At 43.1% G+C, this 20,930-nt stretch overlaps 3 protein-coding genes across 6 annotated transcripts; 2 read left to right on the forward strand and 1 right to left on the reverse strand.

Moving 5' to 3' along the window:
• Positions 1-5,206: 5,206 nt before the first annotated feature.
• On the forward strand, positions 5,207-8,227 carry cxcr2 (chemokine (C-X-C motif) receptor 2). Its single transcript, XM_037489576.2, has 2 exons — positions 5,207-6,024; positions 6,734-8,227. The coding sequence occupies exons 1-2, from the start codon at positions 5,950-5,952 to the stop codon at positions 7,799-7,801; spliced, it is 1,143 nt and encodes a 380-aa protein (XP_037345473.2). The 5' UTR covers positions 5,207-5,949; the 3' UTR covers positions 7,802-8,227.
• Positions 8,228-9,097: 870 nt separating this feature from the next.
• Positions 9,098-15,907, forward strand: faima (Fas apoptotic inhibitory molecule a). Of its 2 annotated transcripts, none has more exons than XM_037489579.2 (5): positions 9,098-9,244; positions 10,023-10,156; positions 10,249-10,477; positions 13,071-13,120; positions 13,533-15,907. In XM_037489579.2, the coding sequence occupies exons 2-5, from the start codon at positions 10,043-10,045 to the stop codon at positions 13,680-13,682; spliced, it is 543 nt and encodes a 180-aa protein (XP_037345476.1). In that variant the 5' UTR covers positions 9,098-9,244; positions 10,023-10,042; the 3' UTR covers positions 13,683-15,907. The 2 variants fall into 2 exon arrangements, with proteins under 2 accessions (XP_037345476.1, XP_037345475.1); XM_037489578.2 differs by lacking the exon at positions 9,098-9,244 and adding an exon at positions 9,739-9,890.
• Positions 15,908-15,962: 55 nt separating this feature from the next.
• Positions 15,963-20,892, reverse strand: parp9 (poly(ADP-ribose) polymerase family member 9). 3 transcript variants are annotated; one of them, XM_037487918.2, is made up of 8 exons: positions 20,771-20,892; positions 19,136-19,980; positions 18,691-18,906; positions 18,254-18,469; positions 17,898-17,958; positions 17,196-17,689; positions 16,840-16,999; positions 15,963-16,647 (listed from the first exon to the last, which is right to left on the reverse strand). In XM_037487918.2, exons 2-8 carry the CDS (start codon positions 19,973-19,975, stop codon positions 16,343-16,345), a joined length of 2,292 nt encoding a protein of 763 aa, XP_037343815.2. In that variant the 5' UTR covers positions 19,976-19,980; positions 20,771-20,892; the 3' UTR covers positions 15,963-16,342. The 3 variants fall into 3 exon arrangements, with proteins under 3 accessions (XP_037343815.2, XP_037343814.2, XP_037343813.2); XM_037487917.2 differs by having other exon boundaries at positions 17,196-17,692; XM_037487916.2 differs by lacking the exon at positions 20,771-20,892 and adding an exon at positions 20,384-20,502 and having other exon boundaries at positions 17,196-17,692.
• Positions 20,893-20,930: the final 38 nt, after the last annotated feature.

The following is a 20,930-nucleotide window of genomic DNA, read 5'->3' on the forward strand; positions in this document are numbered from 1 at the left end:
ATCAAGAGAAGCCACAGGGCTGAGGACAAGGAGGTCGCTTGTGTCCGATGTTTCGTGTGTTTGTGTGCACGAGCGCGTGCACGAGCATGTGTCACAGAGGCAAAAGGCAGGGTCACACCTCCCGTTGTGCGGCGCGCCACTCAATTTGCAACTAAAGCCATTGTGGCTGGACAAGGACGTCATTGTCATGTGCTGCGGCGACCGTAACAATGAAGAGGTGACAATACGCTGAAGACACGGGTCTCATCCTCAGGCTCTTGTTAAACAGGTATTCCATGGGTCACATGTGCATTGTGAACAATGCTGTCGTTGGGTCAGCAAATATTGAACTGAGAGTCTATTACAATACAATGGTGAATACATGTTGTATTTGATGTGTGCCTTGACCCTCCCATTATATTGTTGTCCCGGGTTGCGTAGCGTGTCCCTGTAAGTCCTGTGCATTTATGATGCTCGGCTCATTCTTGTCATGGAAGGTCAATATTAGTTTTTTTATTAATGTTGGGGGGGGGGGTTTGAACTGGTTTGGCAAGATGAAGAAGAATAAAGTTTCCAGGTCACTGAATGATTCCTTTGATGGGCCTTTTCTTTGGCTTTGCCCTCCGGCACATTGGACCTTGTAAAAGGTATTCTACTGGCACACCTCAACGTCAATGTCAAAGTCACGTTGGTACTTTGGAATATTGGACATTTTGAGCGAGTTGGGAATGCAAACATTTCTGTGTGTCGTCCACGCTTGATGATCTTCAGCTGGGTGCCGTTGTGGTCCTTGGAGTCCATTTGCATCTGCAAACTCGACCTTCTCCTCCAGAATAGATTTTTTGAACACGGAGCTGCGTGTTGTTGATTAGAGTTTGTCTTGGGGAGGTACTGCTGTGTCACCTGACACTAGTATACCTTCAAACAACTGCTGAAGCCTGACGCAAATCCCATGTCACCACACAGCAAAACTCTTATTCCGAGTTAAGTGTTGATTCAACAGATCGGGACAATACAAACACCAATTCGCTGTGCAGTGACTACTGTTCTTTTCATGTTTGAAAGACGTAGGGTGGCCTGGTTGAGTTTTAAAGTGTCCTTTTGGGAGAAACGCAGGCGAAACACGTCTGAAGGAGTATAATTTTTGGCAAAAGGGTTGTTTGGCCCGAGAACCCCAGTTAGCTGAAGCCTTTTCTCAGCCGTTTAAACACCAGAGTGTGGGTTGGCAGAACAATTCCATGGCTCCTCTCTGATCTTCTGCTCATTTTCAAGATACGTCCTGTTATTGTAAGACTGACTTAAATGCTTCAAAATATCCCAAATGGAACAGTGGTTGACCTTGTTTAAGATTTGGTTTTGGAAAATATATACTGTGGTTTGGGTTGCTGTGAGTATGATATAAACCTAAAAAGTCCAACCCAAAGCCTCTGGTTCCTCATGAGGAGGCCAATGGACACGCCTACCATTGAAGGAAAAAAGGGTTTTGGTTCTAAAATAAGACCATTTTATCATCTGTCATCATATGAAACTAGATCCCGAATCCACGCGGTTTGTTCTTTAGCTCTCCCTAAATGGCTTTCAGTGTACCACAGATGTGACAAAAGATGGAAAAGGGGCATTGTGAAGTAGCCTGTCCTACTCTGTCTACACAAAATAGATGTTGTTGAGGTTAGAATAAAAAAAAAAAAAACTAATCTGGAAAGACACAGCGGCCTCTCCAACAGAATAAGCTCAGTTGACTGAAGGCCAGATGCTGACTCACTGTGAGTTTTCCTTTTACATCTGCAGTGAGTCAACATGTTGCACTTAGCCTTTACATTCCTACTTTAACGTATAAACATTGAAAGCAGTGCATTTTACCTTAAAGAGGCTGTGGACTCTTTGTTCATCTCAAGTATAGTTTGAAATAAATACTCAGCTGACCCTCATTAGTAATTCATTGTTTTTATGGAGAGACCAATCCTGGAGCAGAACCATCCCGACGTATGTTCAAAACTAAGTCATTGAATTCCAAAAAATGTCTCTCAAAATCAGCCTTTAAGTTTAAGATTAAATAAATTCTTGGTTCAAGTCAGCAGGCAGTAGACTGTCCTTTGTAAGATTGCACAACTAAAACGGATTGTTCCTTTTCCAGGAAAGAAGGTACAGAGAAAAACAAAACCCACTTCCACTGCTCTGCAAAGGCAGTCTATCACAGGTAAAGGTTCAATAAAAAGAGGAGACAGAGGGACGGGGCTCTTTCCTACAGCAGGGACATCAATGAAAGTGCAGGGTCAGAGTTTTTAAACGATCCAAAAAATGGATTTGTCCCTGAAAAATGTGCTGTGTAACACAAAGTCACTACTATAAAAGATATTTTTTAGGACTTCCCTTTTGCTGCACTTCAATAGGATATGAACATACGTAACTAATGCCAAAAGACCTTTAGTAAATGTGGCCCAGGCTCGACGTGTCACTTACACACAAATAGGGAGCTTTTCTCCCTATTTGTATGTAAACCGGCTATAGTCCAACACCTTTTGTAATACGAGACCTCTCAATGGTGTGTTCCCAATCTAATCCCCGGTCACTGGCCAGATAGAAACCAGCAAACACAGCCTTCAAACTTGACATTTTCATTACTTTTGGGTCCAGACTACCATCTTGAAACAACTGCTTTATTTGCAAACTAAGAGGTTAAACCTCCCCCCCGAGGAGTTGATTTAGAGTCGTCCAGAATGGAAGCGCCAGCTGATAATCAATGTGACGCGTGGTCTGTTGACTCTCAACTGAGACTTCAAATCAGGTGAGACAAGTGAAAGGAGTACAGATAAATAGGTTATCATAAGTCTTGACGGAAAGTCTTTGGCCCATCGGGCTTTTAATTGTTGTGAGCATCCGTCTTCAGCAGGAAGTGGATAAATGGCCGGATGTACGAGAATTAAACCGAAGGCCCAAGAGAAGAAAGAAAAACGCTAGAGCCTCGGTTAGGAGTAGTTATTGTGAGGAGGAAGGCCTGGAAACGTGACCTGAGCAGAAGGAAGAGAGGGGCGTTCAGGTCTGGCAGATTCGTTTCCTCCTCCCACAAGTCACCATTCAGTCCTGCTGAATCTAGCAGCACGTGAGATGGCCGTGTGACAATAGGAATGACCTTTGACCCCTGCCTGGTCCTCCAGGCTACAACGGGCCGATGAGAGCCCGTCCTGTGCTCCCACAGACTGAAAAAGACCTTTGATAGAGGGTTATATTAGGAAGCGTTTGTGCTGGAGGGCTGAGGGGTCACCAGGATTCACCAGTGAGAGGGACGTCAGCTGAACGCTGCTCAACATCTGTGGAGGGCGGGACTTGCCGACCCTGCCGACATTCCTGCTCTCCAGCTGGAACTTTCTCAGGAATCTTATTTCTGGCCGAATGGTTTCCTGGTTCCTTTGAGACACTCAGTCAGAATTTCGATAATATACGAGCCTTGAATGATCACAACAAGATTTAAGTCATTTTTTTCAAATATTGACTGAAAAGTGGTTGATTGTTCTGAGGAACTCTGTTCATCTCTTGGATACCATCAGAACATCTGTTTTTTTGTAATCCAGTATGTCCCAGATGTGTACAGTGAAGACACATCAGCGCTGCTCAGATGCTGCCCCCCACTGGACAAGTTCTGTCAAAACAGATCATAATAATGAGGTTAGAATAAATAAGAGTAGAAACAGCTCATTCTCTCCTTTTCTCACACAGATCTCTGCCTGTCTGACTGACGTCTCTCAGGAGGTCCGCTCACCACCTGAAGGTCAACCCCGACAAGACTGAACGACTTCTCTTTACGGGAAAAGACTCTCCCACTCAGGACCTGACTGTTAACTTTGGCATCTCCATGTTAACACCCACTCTGACTGATGGAACCTCAGTGTGACACCTGACTTCCAACATCACAGAGACAACACGATCCTGTAGGTCCACGCTCTACAACATCAGGAGAATAAGACCCCTTCTCACTCAGAAAGAGGCGCAGGTACTGATTCAGGCTCTTGTCATCTCCTGGACTATTGTAACTCTCTCCTGGCAGGTCTCCTTGCTCCATTCCACCTCTGCAGCTCATCCAGAATGCAGCAGCTCCACTGGTCTTCAACCTTCCTAAGTTCTCCCACACTACTCCACTCCTCTCTTCACTGGTTACCAGTGGCTGCCTGGCTGCTTGTTCCTCCCTCACTGAGAACACTGGACTAGATCTCCACTCTTTGCTGTCCTGCTCCTAAATGGTGGAAGGAGCTCTCTGATGACATCAGGACCACAGAGAGCCTTCACATCTTCAGACTAAAGACACACCTCTTCAGACTAAACCTCCACTAAAACACTAACACACTGTAGACCTTAAACTGTACTTATAATGGTTCTTGTCTAGAACATGTTTTGAAACTGCTTATTTGATGAAAATTGTACTTTCTTGTTCCTTGTTCTTCTGAGTTTGTGTCTTTATGGTTGAAAGTCGCTTTGGATAAAAGCGTCGGCTAAATGACGTGATGTAATAATATAATCTCCATAGATTAGGCAAGACCGAGCCAATGCAATGTAAATGTCTATGTTCTGTATTTATCAAACTGCTAAAATCAAAGTGAAGTATAAATAGAGCTTTGGCCCATTTAAGAAAGTGTTAATCCTCTTGTTTTTGACTTAAAATGTGTTTGAACTCAGAGACGCTCTGTAGGGGTCTAGGTTGATGTCTTCTAAACAAAGAGAGCAGAGAATTCCCCTTTACTCAGATGATTTTGAATGGTCATCTTCTCCGTCACGTGCTCTGCTTCAGGAAGTGTCACAACTTACTGTGAACATTCAGTCGCACGACAAAAAGAGGAGTGTTATTGCTAAAAAGGAGATTCCATGGCAACAAATATATATCTATTCCTTCATTCTACTATGGAACATAAAAAACATAAAATCAGCAACTGACAAATACAATACAGCAAATATCAAAAATACATATAAGTGAAGATAGATAGATATAGAAAATATATATTTTATTTAAAAAACTGAGAGCAGAGTCAAATCTATATTCAACCTGAAAATACTTTATAGCATTTATAGTTTATTTTCAATGTTCAACAATAAAACTTTCGGGTTCACATTTGTTTTTCAAATGATCAAAACCTGGATTTGGCTCCATATTCTGCCTGCATTCTTCACTAAGTGTGTTTTTCTGGAATTTTCTTGGCAATCTTGAAGACATTTCTGCACTCTACCGATGTCCTTTAAATTAATGTGCGTTGTGTTACAACTTGAGTTGGTTTTGTGCAACATTGCTTACATGGAGTAAAAGTATAATTCTAGATGTATGATATCAATGCCACAAAATTCTTAAAAGCAAACACTCCCATATATCCTCATCCACATACTTTGGATTGTCCACAATATATTGTGCTTAGTACAAATGCATTATGACTGGAAACAATTTACTTGCAGATGTGCATCAATGTATTGTGCAAATCTCTTCTAGATGTCTAAAGAATAACTTACCCAAATGACACAATTCACTTATAAGGTTAACACCTTCTTTTAATGTTTTTTCCCAGGTAAATGGCTGTGACAGAGCGATAGAGCCTATAAAGCTGTATTATTATTATCACCGTTGGAAAGAACAACTTTGTGAATATCTGAGATCTTCTTTTGACTACAAGGAATTGACTTTAATCAATTATAATAAATAATATTTCAAATAAAACATGCCCTTTGTATCCAATCTAGTTGTTAAATGTTAAAATTCACACTTTTTGAGGACTTGTTAATGATGTCAATTCTTTGCAGTCTTTCCTTTCAGTTAGTTCAACTTGAGAACATCCTGTCCTCAATAAGTGTAATATCACGTTGGACGGATAACATCTCTGATTCCCCTACTTCCCTTAAAGTCATTTCCGAACAACCACCAATGCCACCTCTGCAGAGGAGACATCACTCCTTCATTCTTTGACTCGCGTGCAGCAAAAAAAAAACCCTGCAAGGATGAAGCTACAACTTTTGATCTTTACTCTTTTGCAGTATTTGGTTTTAACCAATCAAGAAAACCAGGAAAAGCAGGTAAGCCAGGGTGCTTTCACAATGTGTGTTGTTCTCAAGTGGGGTGTTGAAATATAACGCAAATTCCAAACAGTTATTCAATTTTGCGCTAATTGTGAGCAAATGACAAAAGACTTACACATACGGGTTCAATTTTTCCCTTCAGGTATGGATGTACGGTAAACATATGCAAATAGGATAGATGTGTAATTGTGTTGTCTAAACTTGTTATACTGATCTAATTTTAATGGAAAAAGGAATTTAATTAATTCATTGTCATTTTTTTAAATAATTGAGCAATTTCCTACCCCCGTCACACCAGAAAATGATAGATACATGTGTACAGTGCACAGCGCCTCCTCCGTTTCTCCCTGAGATTTAGAGAAGACAAAACCATGTGACGTCTAGCCAATCATGGTAGGGAAGCTGTTATCTCTTGTATCTTGATTTTGCAAAACTGCTCCTTGTGTTTTTCATACTTGCTGATTACAGAAGTTACCCGACCAGTAACCATGACTAAAGTACTACTACTACTTAAAGTGATGATAATTCTTATAATAGTAATAATGGGCATTTGGTTAGGATGACTCCTTTCCCCCTTCATTGCTAGTGACCCCTCGACTTGTTCCTTTCGAGGTCTGTGCAGTTTGACCAGTATGATTCTATTCTTCTGTCTGCTGCCACTACTTCACCTGCTGCTTGTAACCTGCATGACTTTGTGTTCATTCAGCTAATGAAAACACAGGGATTCAACTTCAAGGCTTTCCAAAACGACAACGGCAATGACAACATCTCATTCGACTACGACGACGACGACGACGCCTTGTCGGCCCCTTGCAGTTTAGCGGTGCCTGGATTCGACAGCTTGGGCCTGATGGTCACCTACATCGTCGTGTTCGCCCTCAGCGTGCTGGGGAACGGCGTGGTAGTCTATGTGGTTTGCTCCATGAAGAAAGGCAAAGGTAGCACCGATATCTACCTGATGCACCTGGCCATGGCGGACCTTCTCCTCTCCGTCACCCTCCCTTTCTGGGCCGTCAACGTTCAGTCCGGGTGGATCTTCGGCAACTTCCTGTGCAAGCTCCTGTCCGGCTTCCAGGAGGCGTCTGTGTACAGCGGGGTCTTCCTGCTGGCATGCATCAGCGTGGACCGCCACTTCGTCATCGTGAGAGCCACCAGGCTGCGGCCCAACCACCGCCTGGTGGTCAAAGTGGCGTGCGCCGTGGTGTGGCTGGTGGCCGCGGTGCTGTCCTTGCCGGTGGCCATTCAGAAGGAGAGCGTGCACGCCGAAGACCTGGGCCGCCTCATTTGCTACGAGAAGCTCACCGGCGAAAGCAGCGGCCGCTGGCGCGTCATCATGCGGGTCATGCGCCACACGATTGGCTTTTTCATGCCCCTGGTGGTGATGACAGTCTGCTACGGCTGGATTGTGGTAGCGCTGTGTCACACGCGTAATTCCCAAAAGCAAAAGGCCATCCGCGTCATCCTGGTGGTGGTGTTTGCCTTCGTTGTGTGCTGGTTGCCTTACAACGTCTCGATACTGATTGACACGCTGATCCGCGGCCAAACCATTGCGATGGAGACGTGTGAGAAACGCTACATGCTGGAGGTGACGCTGGCAGTGACCCACGTGTTGGCCCTCATGCACTGCGCCGTGAACCCGGTGCTGTACGCCTTCATCGGGGAGAAGTTTCGCAACCACCTGCTCTCGGCTCTGTACAGACACGGGTTCCTCAACAGGAAGGGCTCAGCCAGCAGTGTGGGGAGCGTCAGATCTAGAATCACCTCCACCATGTAGACAGAAAAGGGACAGACAAGTTAAAGAAAACAGAATCTCTTATGGTTTACACGTTTGTTAGATAGAACACACAGAACCGAGTCAGGCTACCTGCTTTGCCCTTCAGATACTCTTGGCTAAACTAAGCTGTCCTTTACTCAATAAACAGAGTTTGGAGAAAGATATGTCAAGTTTCTCCTTATAATGTCAAACACCAACCTAAATGTTACTTAGTCTAAAAATGAGCACCATGGGTGCATGGTTCACATGTCTGGTACTCAAGGTAAAGGTGTTATATGCAAGATTGGGAGTATATTTAATGCCTCTCAACAACTGTGACCAAAGAAACCGCAGCACTAAAGCGCTGCTGAAAGCGGATGGAAAACATACTTAGAGAGTACAATCAATTAATAAATCAATTCAACCCATACCTTGTGTGGTCTTTCCTTAGTTTCATTTTTATTTTGAACTGAGGAGCAGGTCCTGTGCATCAAAAAAGAAATGCATGGTTTTAATACAATTTTTGACACTCAACTCAATGAAACCTCTGAAACTGAAACTTTTGGTGTTGAAAAGTGTTTTTTGGTTAGAAACCTGTTTCTGATTTCACACATTGTCCACCTTTTGTCCAATGCTGACTACCATAGTGAAAGTCAAATTGTGTTTTCACCACAACTATTTACTAATGTCGCAAACTTAGCTCAGAAGGCATGACAAATGAAAATGTTACAAAATCAGCTCGTGGTCTTTGTACAATGCAGCAAAATGCAGTTTGTAGGAATATGCTACACAACAAAAACAAAACACACACAAAAGTCTAAACCAACAAACACAAAAGTAGTTTAAAGTATTACTGTTGGCAGTATATTCTTTTTCCTAAGAGAAGTATTTGCTCTGCACAAAGAAAAGTGAAGAATGTCCTGAGGTTGTCTTCATATTTGATCAAAAAAGAAGAAATAAATAGAGGAAGACAAGTAAGCCACAGTATTAAGCAATTCTCATTTCTACTATTCACTATGCGTGTGTCTTTGTCACATGTCTAATATTTCTAGAAATGACTAAAAATAAAAAATAATCTTCTGACTACACTCAATCAGGTTTGTTTAAAAAAAACAAATAAATGCTGTAATGCAGTGGCTACTTCTACGTGAGCAGAAGTCTAATCAATTACAATAATTGAATAGTATATCATAACTGTTTCCCTCTGCGTGTTACAAACAAAGACACAACGGTTCCTTGAGATTTTAAAACGTTGTATTATTATTATAATTTTGTTAAATGTCAGTAGGCGGGGTCAAGTCTGTACCATAAGGACATCATGTTGTCATGGTAACGGCATAGTCGAAGCTCGCCTGTTGCTCATTCTCTGCGGTAGCTAGCTAGCTGAAAATGAACGGCACTAAAGTGGCCTGCTGACCATTTGTTAACCCCTGAGCTACAGCGCGTACACCGGGAGCATTAAAGGTAATTCAGATGCATAATGAAGAATGATATTCTCGAGCTAATGCTAAGGTCATCCTCTTATAGCCAAGGAGCTAACGTTAGCGTTCGTATCAGAGCTAGTGAAAAGATTCGATTAAAGAAAATGCTTCCGTTTTTGTTTCAAAATAAAACACACATGTAGTAATACAAGTTAACCAAATTTTGTTTAATAGCAAACAAAAGTATCATCTCGAAACGAATGTTTTAGGGATCCATTTGTGAATGTGTAAATATTGCATCCATTTGATTTCAACAAGCAATATGCTAGTACAAAATGACCGACCCTGGAGCTCTATAAGATTAGAGAGAAGAAGAGAGAAATTTACTCTGCTGGATATGTGTTAGTGTTCAGTTGGTGATTTGTGTCCATAAGTGGGTGCATTGGAAGCAACCAAAACACGACAGCCAGTTACTCAATTTGGTTTTAATTCGATACTGCATTTGGGCCAGCTTTAATTCTGAAAGGAAAAACTATGTCACCGGATGTGGTAAGCAAACAGCGACAACTTCTCACTTTGTTTTAAGCCGTTTCTATAGCGACAAAACGGGAATGGTAAGGTTGCTCTAATCGCTGTACCGAAGGAAGGAGACGTTGTGGGTTCAGATGCATTTAATCCTGCAGAGAAAGGTACTGTTTTATTCTTAGGTTCTTACGTTACGTCCGTGTTATTAGCCGACTAACGTAAGCCCAGTGTGTTAGCTCACTTAGGTGACGTTGGCAGTGAAAAGTGTCATTCATGCATCTTCCTCGTGCATTCAGAAGCCTCTGCAGACGGCAGCATGTCGAATGATCTCGCCGGTGTGTGGGAGGTGGCGCTGAGTGATGGAGTCCACAGGATTGAGTTCGAGCACGGCACGACCACCGGAAAGCGGGTCATCTACGTCGATGGCAAGGTACGGATCACGAAACGTATAAACGACCTCCTTCCTCCCCCCTTTTTATTAAATGAATGGAGATTTTCTTCACTACTGACTTTACATCGCAGGAGATAGTGAGACGGGACTGGATGTTCAAACTTGTGGGGAAGGAGACATTCAATGTGGGCAAATCGGAGACCAAAGCCACCATCAACATCGACGCGATCAGTGGTTTTGCGTACGAGTACACCTTGGAGATCGACGGGAAGAGCTTGAAGAAGTACATGGAGAACAGATCCAAGGTCACCAGCACCTGGGTTCTCAACTTGGACGGCATAGACTCCAGGGTGGTCCTGGGTGAGCCTCTCCGTCCTTGTGTACCAGTCACCTACATCCCTCATCAGCTATTTGTGCCATTAGTCTGTGGTTTCATTTGTTTGTTCACACAATCAATCAGGTTGGATATTGGATCGCTGTTTGCTATAGTGTGGCTATCTATCCAATAATATCATGCCTGGGAGGGGGGCAGAGGTTAAGCTCTCAAAGGCTCTAAGCCCCACGCCATCCTCAGCCATCTCTGTCATCTGGGCAAGTTAATCCTTCTTATCATTACACTGCTTACGGTTTATCAGGTGACATGACCAACTGCAACATGAGCCACACACAAGAACTACTGTACGTTGGCACAGAAAGAACACACCACACCACTTCTCCGTTCTCTTCACTGGTTACCAGCGGCTGCCCGCATCCAGTTCAAAAGATTGGTTCTCACATGCTGTGAATGGATGGGGTCCAGTCTCCATCCAGGACATGGTGAAACCCTCCATCCCAACCCGCACACTCCGCTCTGCATCAAGCTGCTTGTTGTGGATAAAAGCGTCAGCTAAATGGCATGTAATGTAAAAACAACAACAATATGAAGAAGTGGAGTGGCAGAAAGATTCCGTAGCAGCCGTATCACAGAGAAGCCTCTGTGGCTTCACAGTGAAGTGAACCCGGATAGGTAGTTTGGATCAAAGCATGCCTGGTCTGAAACTCCGACTAACCGGTCGCTTTCACTAAGCGTAGAACTCACTGGAAGCGCAGAGAAATGAGACAGATAACTTTCAAAACAACCTCTCAGCCATATAGAAGTCACACCTGAACTGGAGAGGCTGGAGGATAGTTCATTGGAAATGCTTTTGATCTATGAGTTTTTTACCACACATTTTATTAGTGGTAAATGTCCCATTACAAATGGATGAGTCATGAAATTCCTTTGAGATATTTGTCCTCCATCTTTAGTTGTCAGTTACACCCCAAAAAGTCTAGTGAAGATGTCCTCTTGGAGGGATTTTAAAAGGGCTAAAATGGGTGTTCCAGCTGCACAATGACCAATAAAAATAAATAAAAAAAGAGTTCTATTAAGCTAAATTCAAAATAGAAAAAAGCAATTCAAGTCAATATTACAAAGTGGCACGATGGTGCAGTGGTAAACAAGCTGAGTTAAAGTGATTATTGTAAATTGAGTTTCAGTTCAGCTTATGTATTTGCAGATTCTCACAGAGAACTTGTCAATGTTGAGCTCATTAAAATATATCAACACGTATTTAATTAAATCATAATGACCTTTTTGAAAAGGGGGTGGATTACTCTGGGGCGATTTCCCAAGGTAGGTGATCTACAATGTCTATAAACATGAATTCACTCCACCTCCTTGGATGTTTCATCCTTTTGTTGTCATTATTTGGCTTTTTTGACAAGCAAAAAAAACAACTTGAACTGCTGCTGAGAAGCTTCAATATAGCTTACAGCTTGATCAGCAGGCTTCAGGGTGGAGATGGTGCATTTGTGGTGGTGTGCAGTTTGATGTTCGCCAATCAAAGCATCGAGTCTGACGGTCAAATGCTCAGTTTTGTCTCATCTGACCATAGAACCTTATTCCAGTTGACCTTGGGGTCTCTTATAAGGCAATATTTCATTTGAGCTGTTTTTCAACATCGGCTCTCCTTTTGCCCCTCTCCCACCCAGCGTCAACTGGTGGAAAACAGGGCCAACAGTTGTTGTGCAGTCTTTCCTATCTGAGCCCCTGAAGCGTTTCACTCCTCTACAGCGGTCCTGGGTGGCCTCCTTCAGTCTCATTCTTCTGGCACGGTCACTCAGTTTGTGAGGAAGATCGAGCTCTAGGCGCATTTTAAAAATTGCTATACTCCTTTCATTTTTTAATGGTGGATTTAAGTGAACTGTGTGGAATGTCCAGTGAGTTGGAAATCTTTTTGTAGCCGTTGCCCATCTAATAGTTTTCAATGATCTTTTCTCTAAGTTGCTTGAAGTGTTCTTTTGATTTCCCAGTACAACTGTTGAGCCAGAGACTAGACCTTCCAAGCACAGGTGTTTTTATACCACACTCACTAGGCACACATCAACAACACAGCTAAATGACAAGTAACACTCAGGTGATCTCAATTTCACTAATTGTGATGCTACTGATATCAGCCAGCCGGACTGCTGTTGAATTAGGTCAGTAACTTTACAGAGGTGAATATCTATCCAAACACTTATTTTACACTACATATTTTTAATTAATTGACATTAGTCTGTAAAAATCTATTTTCACTTTGATATGACATAAGCCAATTTTTTTCATTGTTAAAGACAAATTATATTGACCATGAATTAATTTATAAAAGCAACAAAAGGGAAAAAACATCCGTGGTGGGGGTACTTTTTGTAGGCACTGTATCTGTCATCTGTCAGTGGAATCCTGTGGGGGACCCACAGCTACAGATAGAAACCAGGCTTTTCTCTCTCGCTCGTTGATCTTGGACACCACACAGGGATAAGATGAACTCAAAAATGATCACAGCCTTGAGAAACCAAATATTCACCCCTAGCTGTACCGTAGCCGGTAAATAAAGACAGACTTGCTCATTGACTTCCGTCCCATGTCACTGATTTTGTTTTCTTTCAGAGAAAGACACAATGGATATTTGGTGTAACGGACAAAACATCGAGACTGCGGTAAGTACGATGGCGATTTCAAAATGTTCAAACGGTTGTGTATGGATGTCTCCAAAAGTCAGAGACCCACAGCCTCTCTGCACATTCTGCAGACGACATCATGACTCTCACCGCTGTGGGTTAGTGGGGAGCAGGTCGTCCTCCAATCAGAGGGTTGGTGGTTCGATCCCCGGCTAACCCGCATGCCTTGGGCAAGACACTTAACCCCAGCATTGCTCCTGTAGCTGTGACTACAGTGTGTGAATGTTAGTTACTGATGGGCAGGTGCCACTGTGTATGGTAGGTCCTGTCATTAGTGTATGAATGGGTGACTGATGTCATGTAGTGTTAAAGCGCTTTGAGTGGTCAGAAGACTAGAAGAGCGCTGTACAAGTACAAGTCCATTTACCATTTCTCTGATTCCTGCTGGCAGGGGGAGTTTGTGGACGATGGAACTGAAACGCATTTCACCCTGGGAGAGCACAACTGCTGCGTGAAGGCCGTAAGCAGCGGGAAGAGGCGAGACGGCATCATTCACACGCTGCTCGTTGACGGAACGGAGATAGCCGAGTGCACGGAATAACCGTGTGCATGTGCGTTCACGTCTGTGTGAGATCTGGTCGGCGCGTGGAGAGTAGGGTAGTAGGGTAGTGGGGTAGAGGAGAGTAGGGTAGTGGGATAGGGTAGAGGATAGTAGGGTAGTGGGATAGGGTAGAGGATAGTAGGGTAGTGGGATAGGGTAGAGGATAGTAGGGTAGTGGGATAGGGTAGAGGATAGTAGGGTAGTGGGATAGGAGAGTTGGGTAGTGGGGTAGGGTAGAGGAGAGTAGGGTAGTGGGATAGGGTAGAGGAGAGTAGGGTAGTAGGATATAGTAGAGGAGAGTAGGGTAGAGGAGAGTAGGGTAGTAGGATATAGTAGAGGAGAGTAGGGTAGTGGGATGAGGTAGAGGAGAGTAGGGTAGTAGGATATAGTAGAGTAGGGTAGGGTAGTGGGGTAGGGTAGATTAGGGTCCTTTTAAGGCTGTTGGGAGTCGAGGGGATCCAACTGCACAGAAATGTGAGCTGGTATGTTTCCATGGCAATGGTTCTGGGGATTCTGTAGGTGAAGTTAAAGGCCGGATTTTGTCTCCCCAAAAGCAGGGATTTAGCGTTTTTAAAAATGTTTCTTAAACTCTGAAAACCTTTTTTTCAGGGGGGAGTTGCAAACTGTGATTTGTTTTTTTTCTAAATGTATTATAATAGTTTCATTAATATTATCAGCATCAGAGGCCAGATGTGCCATACGTTTCTATCTCAAGGTGAGCAGGTGGAAGCCACACTGCTACAGATAACAGTAAACACTCTCAGTGCTCAGCTGGCTCGCTTTGTATATTTTCCAATATTACGCAGTAGGAAGAATGAATACCAGGAAACAAAATGACTGCTTGAATGTAGCTCACGATTGATCTTTCTGTAGTCCTAGTTTGATGTTATAGATGTTCTTTGTGTGACTGGTCCAGCTGGTTTATAACGCAGTATTACGTAATCAGCTTTTAGCAGCATACTAGGTGTTATCGCCAGTAATGAATAATCAGAGGTGTACAAATACTTTGTTACCTTACTTAAGTAGAAACTTTGGGTATACTTTACTGGAGTATTTCATTTTCAGATGACTTTTTACTTCTACTCCTTACATTTTCACGCAAATATCTGTACTTTCTTACATTACATTACATTACATTTAAAAAATAGCCTCGTTACTCCCATTTCATTTTGGCTTGTTTTCCAGCTTGTCATCGTCCAAAAACACACATTAAAAAAACCTATTCAGATAAATCGCGCCATCCGGATTGAGTGAATTGTATTGTGGTTGGATGAGAAGTATGAACATTTACCATCCAGACACCCTGTTGGTTTATCAGCGATCAATGGGAATCTTTCCGTGTGCGTACGTCCTCTGACTCGTGTCATTTAGCCGTCACTAGAAAATGGGTTCTGGTTTTCTTTGTTTAAGTCATACAGCATGCGGGTCGATACATTTGTCCCTCTGTTGTTGTAGCGTCACCGCTCTGAATGTCGCCATGTTTCCATCATCCGAGCGGCAGGTCACGTGATCTGACGGCACCTTCCGGTCATATTGTAACGGACTGACATGTTCTATGAGCCAGGTTACACATTAAGAGTTTGTCCTTAATGGACATTTATTCCCCTTTACAATACTTTTACTTTTTTACTTTAAGTAGCTTTGATACCAGTACTTTTATACTTTTACTTAAGTAAAAAGCTTGAGTTGATACTTCTACAAAAGTAGTTTTGAATCCTAGTATCTATACTTCTACTTGAGTAATGAATGGGAATACTTTTGACACCTCTGTGAATTATACCCACAGTTGAAATAATCATGATTGCGATCAAGAGATGTGTGGGATGCTATTGTGCTGTCTATTTAATTTTTTTATGTCACGGTCAGATCATGTGGTTCCTCAGATGTTGAGCATTTTTCTAAAATCATTGAGACAGATTAAGCATTTAATGTTTTCCTGTGTTTGAAATGCTTGTTTACTTTCTGAAGAGACGTTTACAGTCAAAAGTCATTGAAAAGCTACTAAACGGTAAAAGTTAATTATTTCCTAGCTGGTCAAAATTTAACTTCAATGGAAGTTTTGAATATGTCCTTAAGTATATGAGGGACTTTCCTTTATGTCCCTCCTATTTCATGTATAAGAGCTTTATGCTAATACATTATTATTTTATTTTGTTTGCCGTTAAAATCCTACATGTTTGTATTATGTATTTCATTTTATTAAATCCTCGTAGCTGACCTTGTCATTTGCTCCATGAATTGAGTAAACACATCAGCATAAGCATTAGAAGCCGTAGTTGTTTCCAGAAAAATTATACAATGAATCTTTATTTTTTTACATTGTTTAATTTTAATTTTAGCATCAGACTCTTAACCTGCTTCACCCAGGGGCATCAAAATTAGATCAGCACACATTCATTGTTTTATGAAGTGATATAAACAGTACAATCACTGGTAAAATATGTTGCTCTAATAATATTTGCATATACATCGTTAAAACTATGATATTGTTGCTATATGGTGATTTACAATATGAAGTACAAAAAGAAATTGGAATGAAAAAATAGGAAACTCAAAGCAATGACTTGTCTTTCATTAACTGAATATAAGCTATTTTACTTACTGTCTGCACTGCCATTATGATTTCAAAAGTAAGGTCACTTTGTTTTCTAATACATGAGTCAATCTGTGTTCTTGTAAGGGAATCCCATCCTACAGGTGATAATGTACTTGGGTCGAGCTTGGTAACCACTAAATATGACGGAGACGTCGGGTCCTCCGCTCACACTGTCGTAGCGGACGTTGGGATCCGTCCCCAGAGCCGGCGGCAGAATGAGACCTTCTGTACCACGGGTGGAGTTTCCTGTCAGCACCTCGGCCTCCACGAAGTACACATACTCCTCATTTTCCTCCTTCGCACATTTCCACACTTCCAAGGCCTTCTTCACAGTGCCAGCAAAGTAGATGCCCGCTCCGTAAGCTGGGTCTGTACACGAAAACACACACACAAGACAAGCAGCCGCTTACCTTCTCTGTCTGTCGCTCTCATTTTAAGAACCGAGAAATGACCCATAGCTACCAGGCAATTTCACCTCAGGCGATTAGAATTATGACATGTTGATGTAGGGTTTGATAATAGATTTCAATTTGTTTGCACGTTGTCAAATGGTTCTCACACCCTTGGGCGGCGCAAACTCGGCGTGGAATCCCACGTGGCTGACCATCTCACAGAAGTGTGCAGGTATGCGTTGGAGCATTTGTCGGGGAGTTGTGCAGCGAAGCTGCTCTCTCTTGAGGTCGTAGAGAGTCTCCAGTGTAGGGTTCTCCACTTTTTGCATCTAAAAATGATGAATAAGATATTTTTAAAAAACAATTTATCATCATCAAGCACTGATTCAAAACCAGACACCTACATATAATAAATCAACAGTATGTGAAAGTAGAAACACTTCATCTGAGGAAGTCATCTGCAAAGTGACAATTGATCAAGACGACAAATCTTCTGCTTTATTGCTGCATTGAGGCACACTCTACCTTGCACAAGCGCAGGTTGTGATATCTGTAGAAAACATCTCTCTCCTTGAACTCTGGGCTTGCACTGTCGACCACCTTCAATTCAGAGAAGGGCATCTTCGTCATCCCGGCATCGCGCATGAAGCCCCTTTTCTCCTCCATGGCGAACTCCCTCTGAACTTTGCAGAGCATGCCCTCCACCTGCAACACAGCAACCACAACGTCCTCGACCGAGCGCCCGCTCACACTCAGGAGTGCGCGGCCCTTCTCGATGGCCTCGTCGATGGCGACGCCGGTGAGCCTGCACAGCTGCTGATGCTCCGACTCGCCGAAGTGCTGGATGAAGTTATTGCGGATGACGACGGGGCCAGAGAATCTGTTGAGGAGGCCCGAGAGCCACCGCCCGGCCTCGGCCGTCACTTCACTCGAAGGGCCGTGCAGGCTGATCTGTGGGCCGCGCTCGTTGTTGCCGCGGAAACCATCCTCGCGCTCAGCTGCTGGTGAAGACGAGTCCGCTGCTGGAACGCAGCATCACGTCATCATTTCACAACCCAAGCAAGGTTATGCATTCCTCTGTGTGGGTATGTGTCACTTTTTTATCTGCTTTTCTCTGTGCAGACGCGGATGTCACTTCAGGCACTTTGCATGTGTAGTTCCTTAAAATCAAAACTAGAGAGTAGTTCCTTTGACTACGTGAGATGACGAGTGAATGACTGTTGTTACCTTGTGTAGAGCTGGGATAAGATGCCTTCTGTTCGGGAGGTGCCATTTCCTCCTCAAAAGCCTAAAATGAGGATGCCATTAATGTAATTGTATATCAAAATACACTTCCTTAAGTCCCTAGGCTGTGGCATTGGTGACCGGACTAACCCAGCCAACCTCTCTCACAGGACACATTCCACTCAACAGCTTAGAATTATAGCACAAAGTCACTCTTTAGTACAAACATTTCAGTCTTTCTCATTCTAACAATTTGAATTCCCTGCTGGGTTGTTAAGCATTTTGTTTGATATCAACGCACATGTGAACATGGATAATACGGCAATATTATTGTAATATCAAGTCTTTTGAAAAACAACCTTATATGTATTGTCGTCCGAAGGAAATATGACGAAATAAACTTCCATCTTTCCTTTAAAATTACGGGCGAACTCTGCCACTGCCGAGTACATGATCCGAGCCGAGTCCTTTCTGTCGAACCCGAGATATCCAGTGCCGATGGCAGGAAAGGAGATTGACTTGTGCTTTTTTGTGGCTGCCATCCCCAAGCAATCCAAAACTGATTTGTAAAGAATCTGTGAAGAAGAGACAAAAATCAAGCTCTTATTACGGTACAAACAGCCAACACCAGAAGAAGACAAATCCAACCAAATAAACTCTTTGATGGAATATGTTAATTGAAGGGTTAAAATATTCAGTTTACACTTAATAAGTTGAAAATAAAGGATTTATCTAACTATGAATTTATTACATCACTTAAACTGTTATTGGGTATTTAAGTTAACTCATTCCATACCTGCTGTGCTGATTTTTCATCCTTCCGAGGGCAGATGGTATGAAACACCTGCTTACATCGCAGGTTGTAGCCTTTCGTTGGGATGACAAGTCCTTTATGTGAAGCAGACCGAAATTCATCCTGCAGTTTATAGCCGGCTTCCTTCAACAAAGCGCTGGAGATTAGACCTTCGCTCAAGTCTCGGTGGCTTGATGTGGTGTTTACAAGGACATCTGTCTGAGAAGAAGCATAGATGCTGCATGAAAATACATATGCAGTGAGCACTTTCATTCCTTCCCATGAAGATGAATAAACAGTGACCGCATGCAGTAAATCATGTGCATGTTCATATAGAGAAGGGCAGTCAAAGGTCATTGGTAGACATTTGACAACTATGAAAAATACAGACATTTTTTTATACAAGCAGCAATTTGCATGTCAATTATTTAAGATTACAAAATATTACCTGCTGTTGCTCAATCGGACCCCTCTTCAGCGTCAGTATGACATTTTTAAGATGGACAACAGGTGCTGAGGTGGTGGCTTTGCCTCCGCTCGGGCTATTGCCGAATACTCGACGGCAGGCCCGCTCCATTTCATCCACCGTGGGGTGGTCGATGTTCACCAAGAGGATCTCTTTGGGGAGATGTGCAGTAGAGCGAGGGTTTTCACAGTAGCGTTTAACACTCGTCACTATGGTGTTTGCACAATCTGCCAGGGGATAGTTGAATATACCAGAGCTAATGGCAGGAATGGCAACGGACTGCAAGCGGTTCTGCTCAACAAGGTAAAGAATGCTGAAAACGACCTTTTCCAAACTACGCCTGGCCTCCAAAAGCTGAGAGGTGGAGGGATTTTTCGGCATCCATGGGCCCACTGCATGAATGATCTTGTTGCATGGTAGGGCCCCAGCATCTAGGGCAATTGCTTCACCTGTTTTCACGGGACCGTTATTACGAACGTGATTATGACTCTCGCTCTGGATTGTTGGACCCCCGGCTTTGGACAGAGCTAGAGCCAGCCCGCCACAATGATCCAGCTGTTCATTAGCTGCATTCACGACAGCATCCACCGCGAAATTGGCAAGATCAGCCTTCCACACCGAAACCTGGACGCCTCCGGGCAGGGTAGCAGCGAACCTTTTCTCGTCGTTGACAGTTGACGTCTTCTGATGTGAAAAATCCACACCGTGGATGGTGGCCACGCATCCAAACTTGCTCCTAAGGATTTCACTCAGAGGGGGGCCACATCGCCTCACAATGTTGAGCGAAGACCCATGAAGAGGAAGATCGGATTTATTGGCCATGGTTCCTGAACAGAATGGAAATGTAAATTGTAAAATGAAACCTGTATAAAATGGAATTCATTGAATCACAGCGGTGCACGTAGCTGAACTTGTAGTAATATGCCTGTGACTTATGGCAGAAGAGTGAATCATTTAGTGTGATTAAACTGCAGATGAGCCACAAAAAGGATTAAGAAAACAAGAAGAACATCATTGATGTGATCATTAAAACCTTCTGCTATTCACTATGGCTCATATTTGACCGATAATCGTCTTCAAATTGAATACACAACTTCATATAATGCTGATGGAAGCCAAAGTCATTGGAATAATAGAGTATGGAAGCGCTGTTTCCCTTTTTCCTCCAGAAGAGGACGACACAGACCAGCCAACAATGCGCAAGAACATCTACAAAAAAACACAACTCACCTGTCTCAAAAGGACACGAGTAATTTCTCTATTCCGAGCATTAAGTATAGATTCAGCAATACGTCAATTGTATAAAGCATCAAATGTTTGGGGGCAGAGGGAAATGAAATCAATTCGTTTCGCCTGATTCGCGGCTCCTCTTTTTTTAAAGTACTTCAAAGCAGAAGCGAACTTCACGTCGTGGACATCTTCCCAATGCGCGCATTTAGCTGATTTTACTTTCGGCGTGACTTGTCAAAATAGCTTAAATTGCCGCCATGTTTGTTTAGTTTCGGTTGTAATGCAGCGAAACATGAGCGTGAGCTGCCAGACCCACGAAACAACAACAACAACAACGAAGTCCGGCTGACTTAACCCAGCGAACCCTTCGTGTATTCTGCTACTCACCCTTTGCGCTGGAAAGTCCCGAGTGGGGCGGAGAGAGCCCGGTTCGGCTCACACGGCAGCGGGAGGACGGCCTCCTCTCTGCGACGTCGCTCCTTTCATTTCCTGAGAAACAAAAGCGAAAGTAGCGCTCGGTTAAAACCGCGGGGTGTGACCGAGGGAG

The sequence above is a fragment of the Pungitius pungitius genome, chromosome 10 (assembly GCF_949316345.1).
Source record: "Pungitius pungitius chromosome 10, fPunPun2.1, whole genome shotgun sequence".
Lineage (NCBI taxonomy): Eukaryota > Metazoa > Chordata > Actinopteri > Perciformes > Gasterosteidae > Pungitius > Pungitius pungitius.

What these genes read in the sequence shown, in the direction of transcription:
- cxcr2 (XM_037489576.2), top strand. Translation starts at nt 5,950, where the DNA reads ATGAAGCTACAACTTTTGATCTTTACTCTTTTGCAGTATTTGGTTTTA. An exon ending in AAGAAAACCAGGAAAAGCAG is followed by an intron (nt 6,025 to 6,733) that starts GTAAGCCAGGGT and finishes GTGTTCATTCAG; the next exon opens with CTAATGAAAACACAGGGATT.
- faima (XM_037489579.2), top strand. Translation starts at nt 10,043, where the DNA reads ATGTCGAATGATCTCGCCGGTGTGTGGGAGGTGGCGCTGAGTGATGGA. An exon ending in AGACTCCAGGGTGGTCCTGG is followed by an intron (nt 10,478 to 13,070) that starts GTGAGCCTCTCC and finishes GTTTTCTTTCAG; the next exon opens with AGAAAGACACAATGGATATT. An exon ending in GACAAAACATCGAGACTGCG is followed by an intron (nt 13,121 to 13,532) that starts GTAAGTACGATG and finishes TCCTGCTGGCAG; the next exon opens with GGGGAGTTTGTGGACGATGG.
- parp9 (XM_037487917.2), bottom strand. Translation starts at nt 19,975, where the DNA reads ATGGCCAATAAATCCGATCTTCCTCTTCATGGGTCTTCGCTCAACATT. An exon ending in CGGACGACAATACATATAAG is followed by an intron (nt 17,959 to 18,253) that starts GTTGTTTTTCAA and finishes TCCTCATTTTAG; the next exon opens with GCTTTTGAGGAGGAAATGGC. An exon ending in CGAGTTTGCGCCGCCCAAGG is followed by an intron (nt 16,648 to 16,839) that starts GTGTGAGAACCA and finishes TTTCGTGTACAG; the next exon opens with ACCCAGCTTACGGAGCGGGC.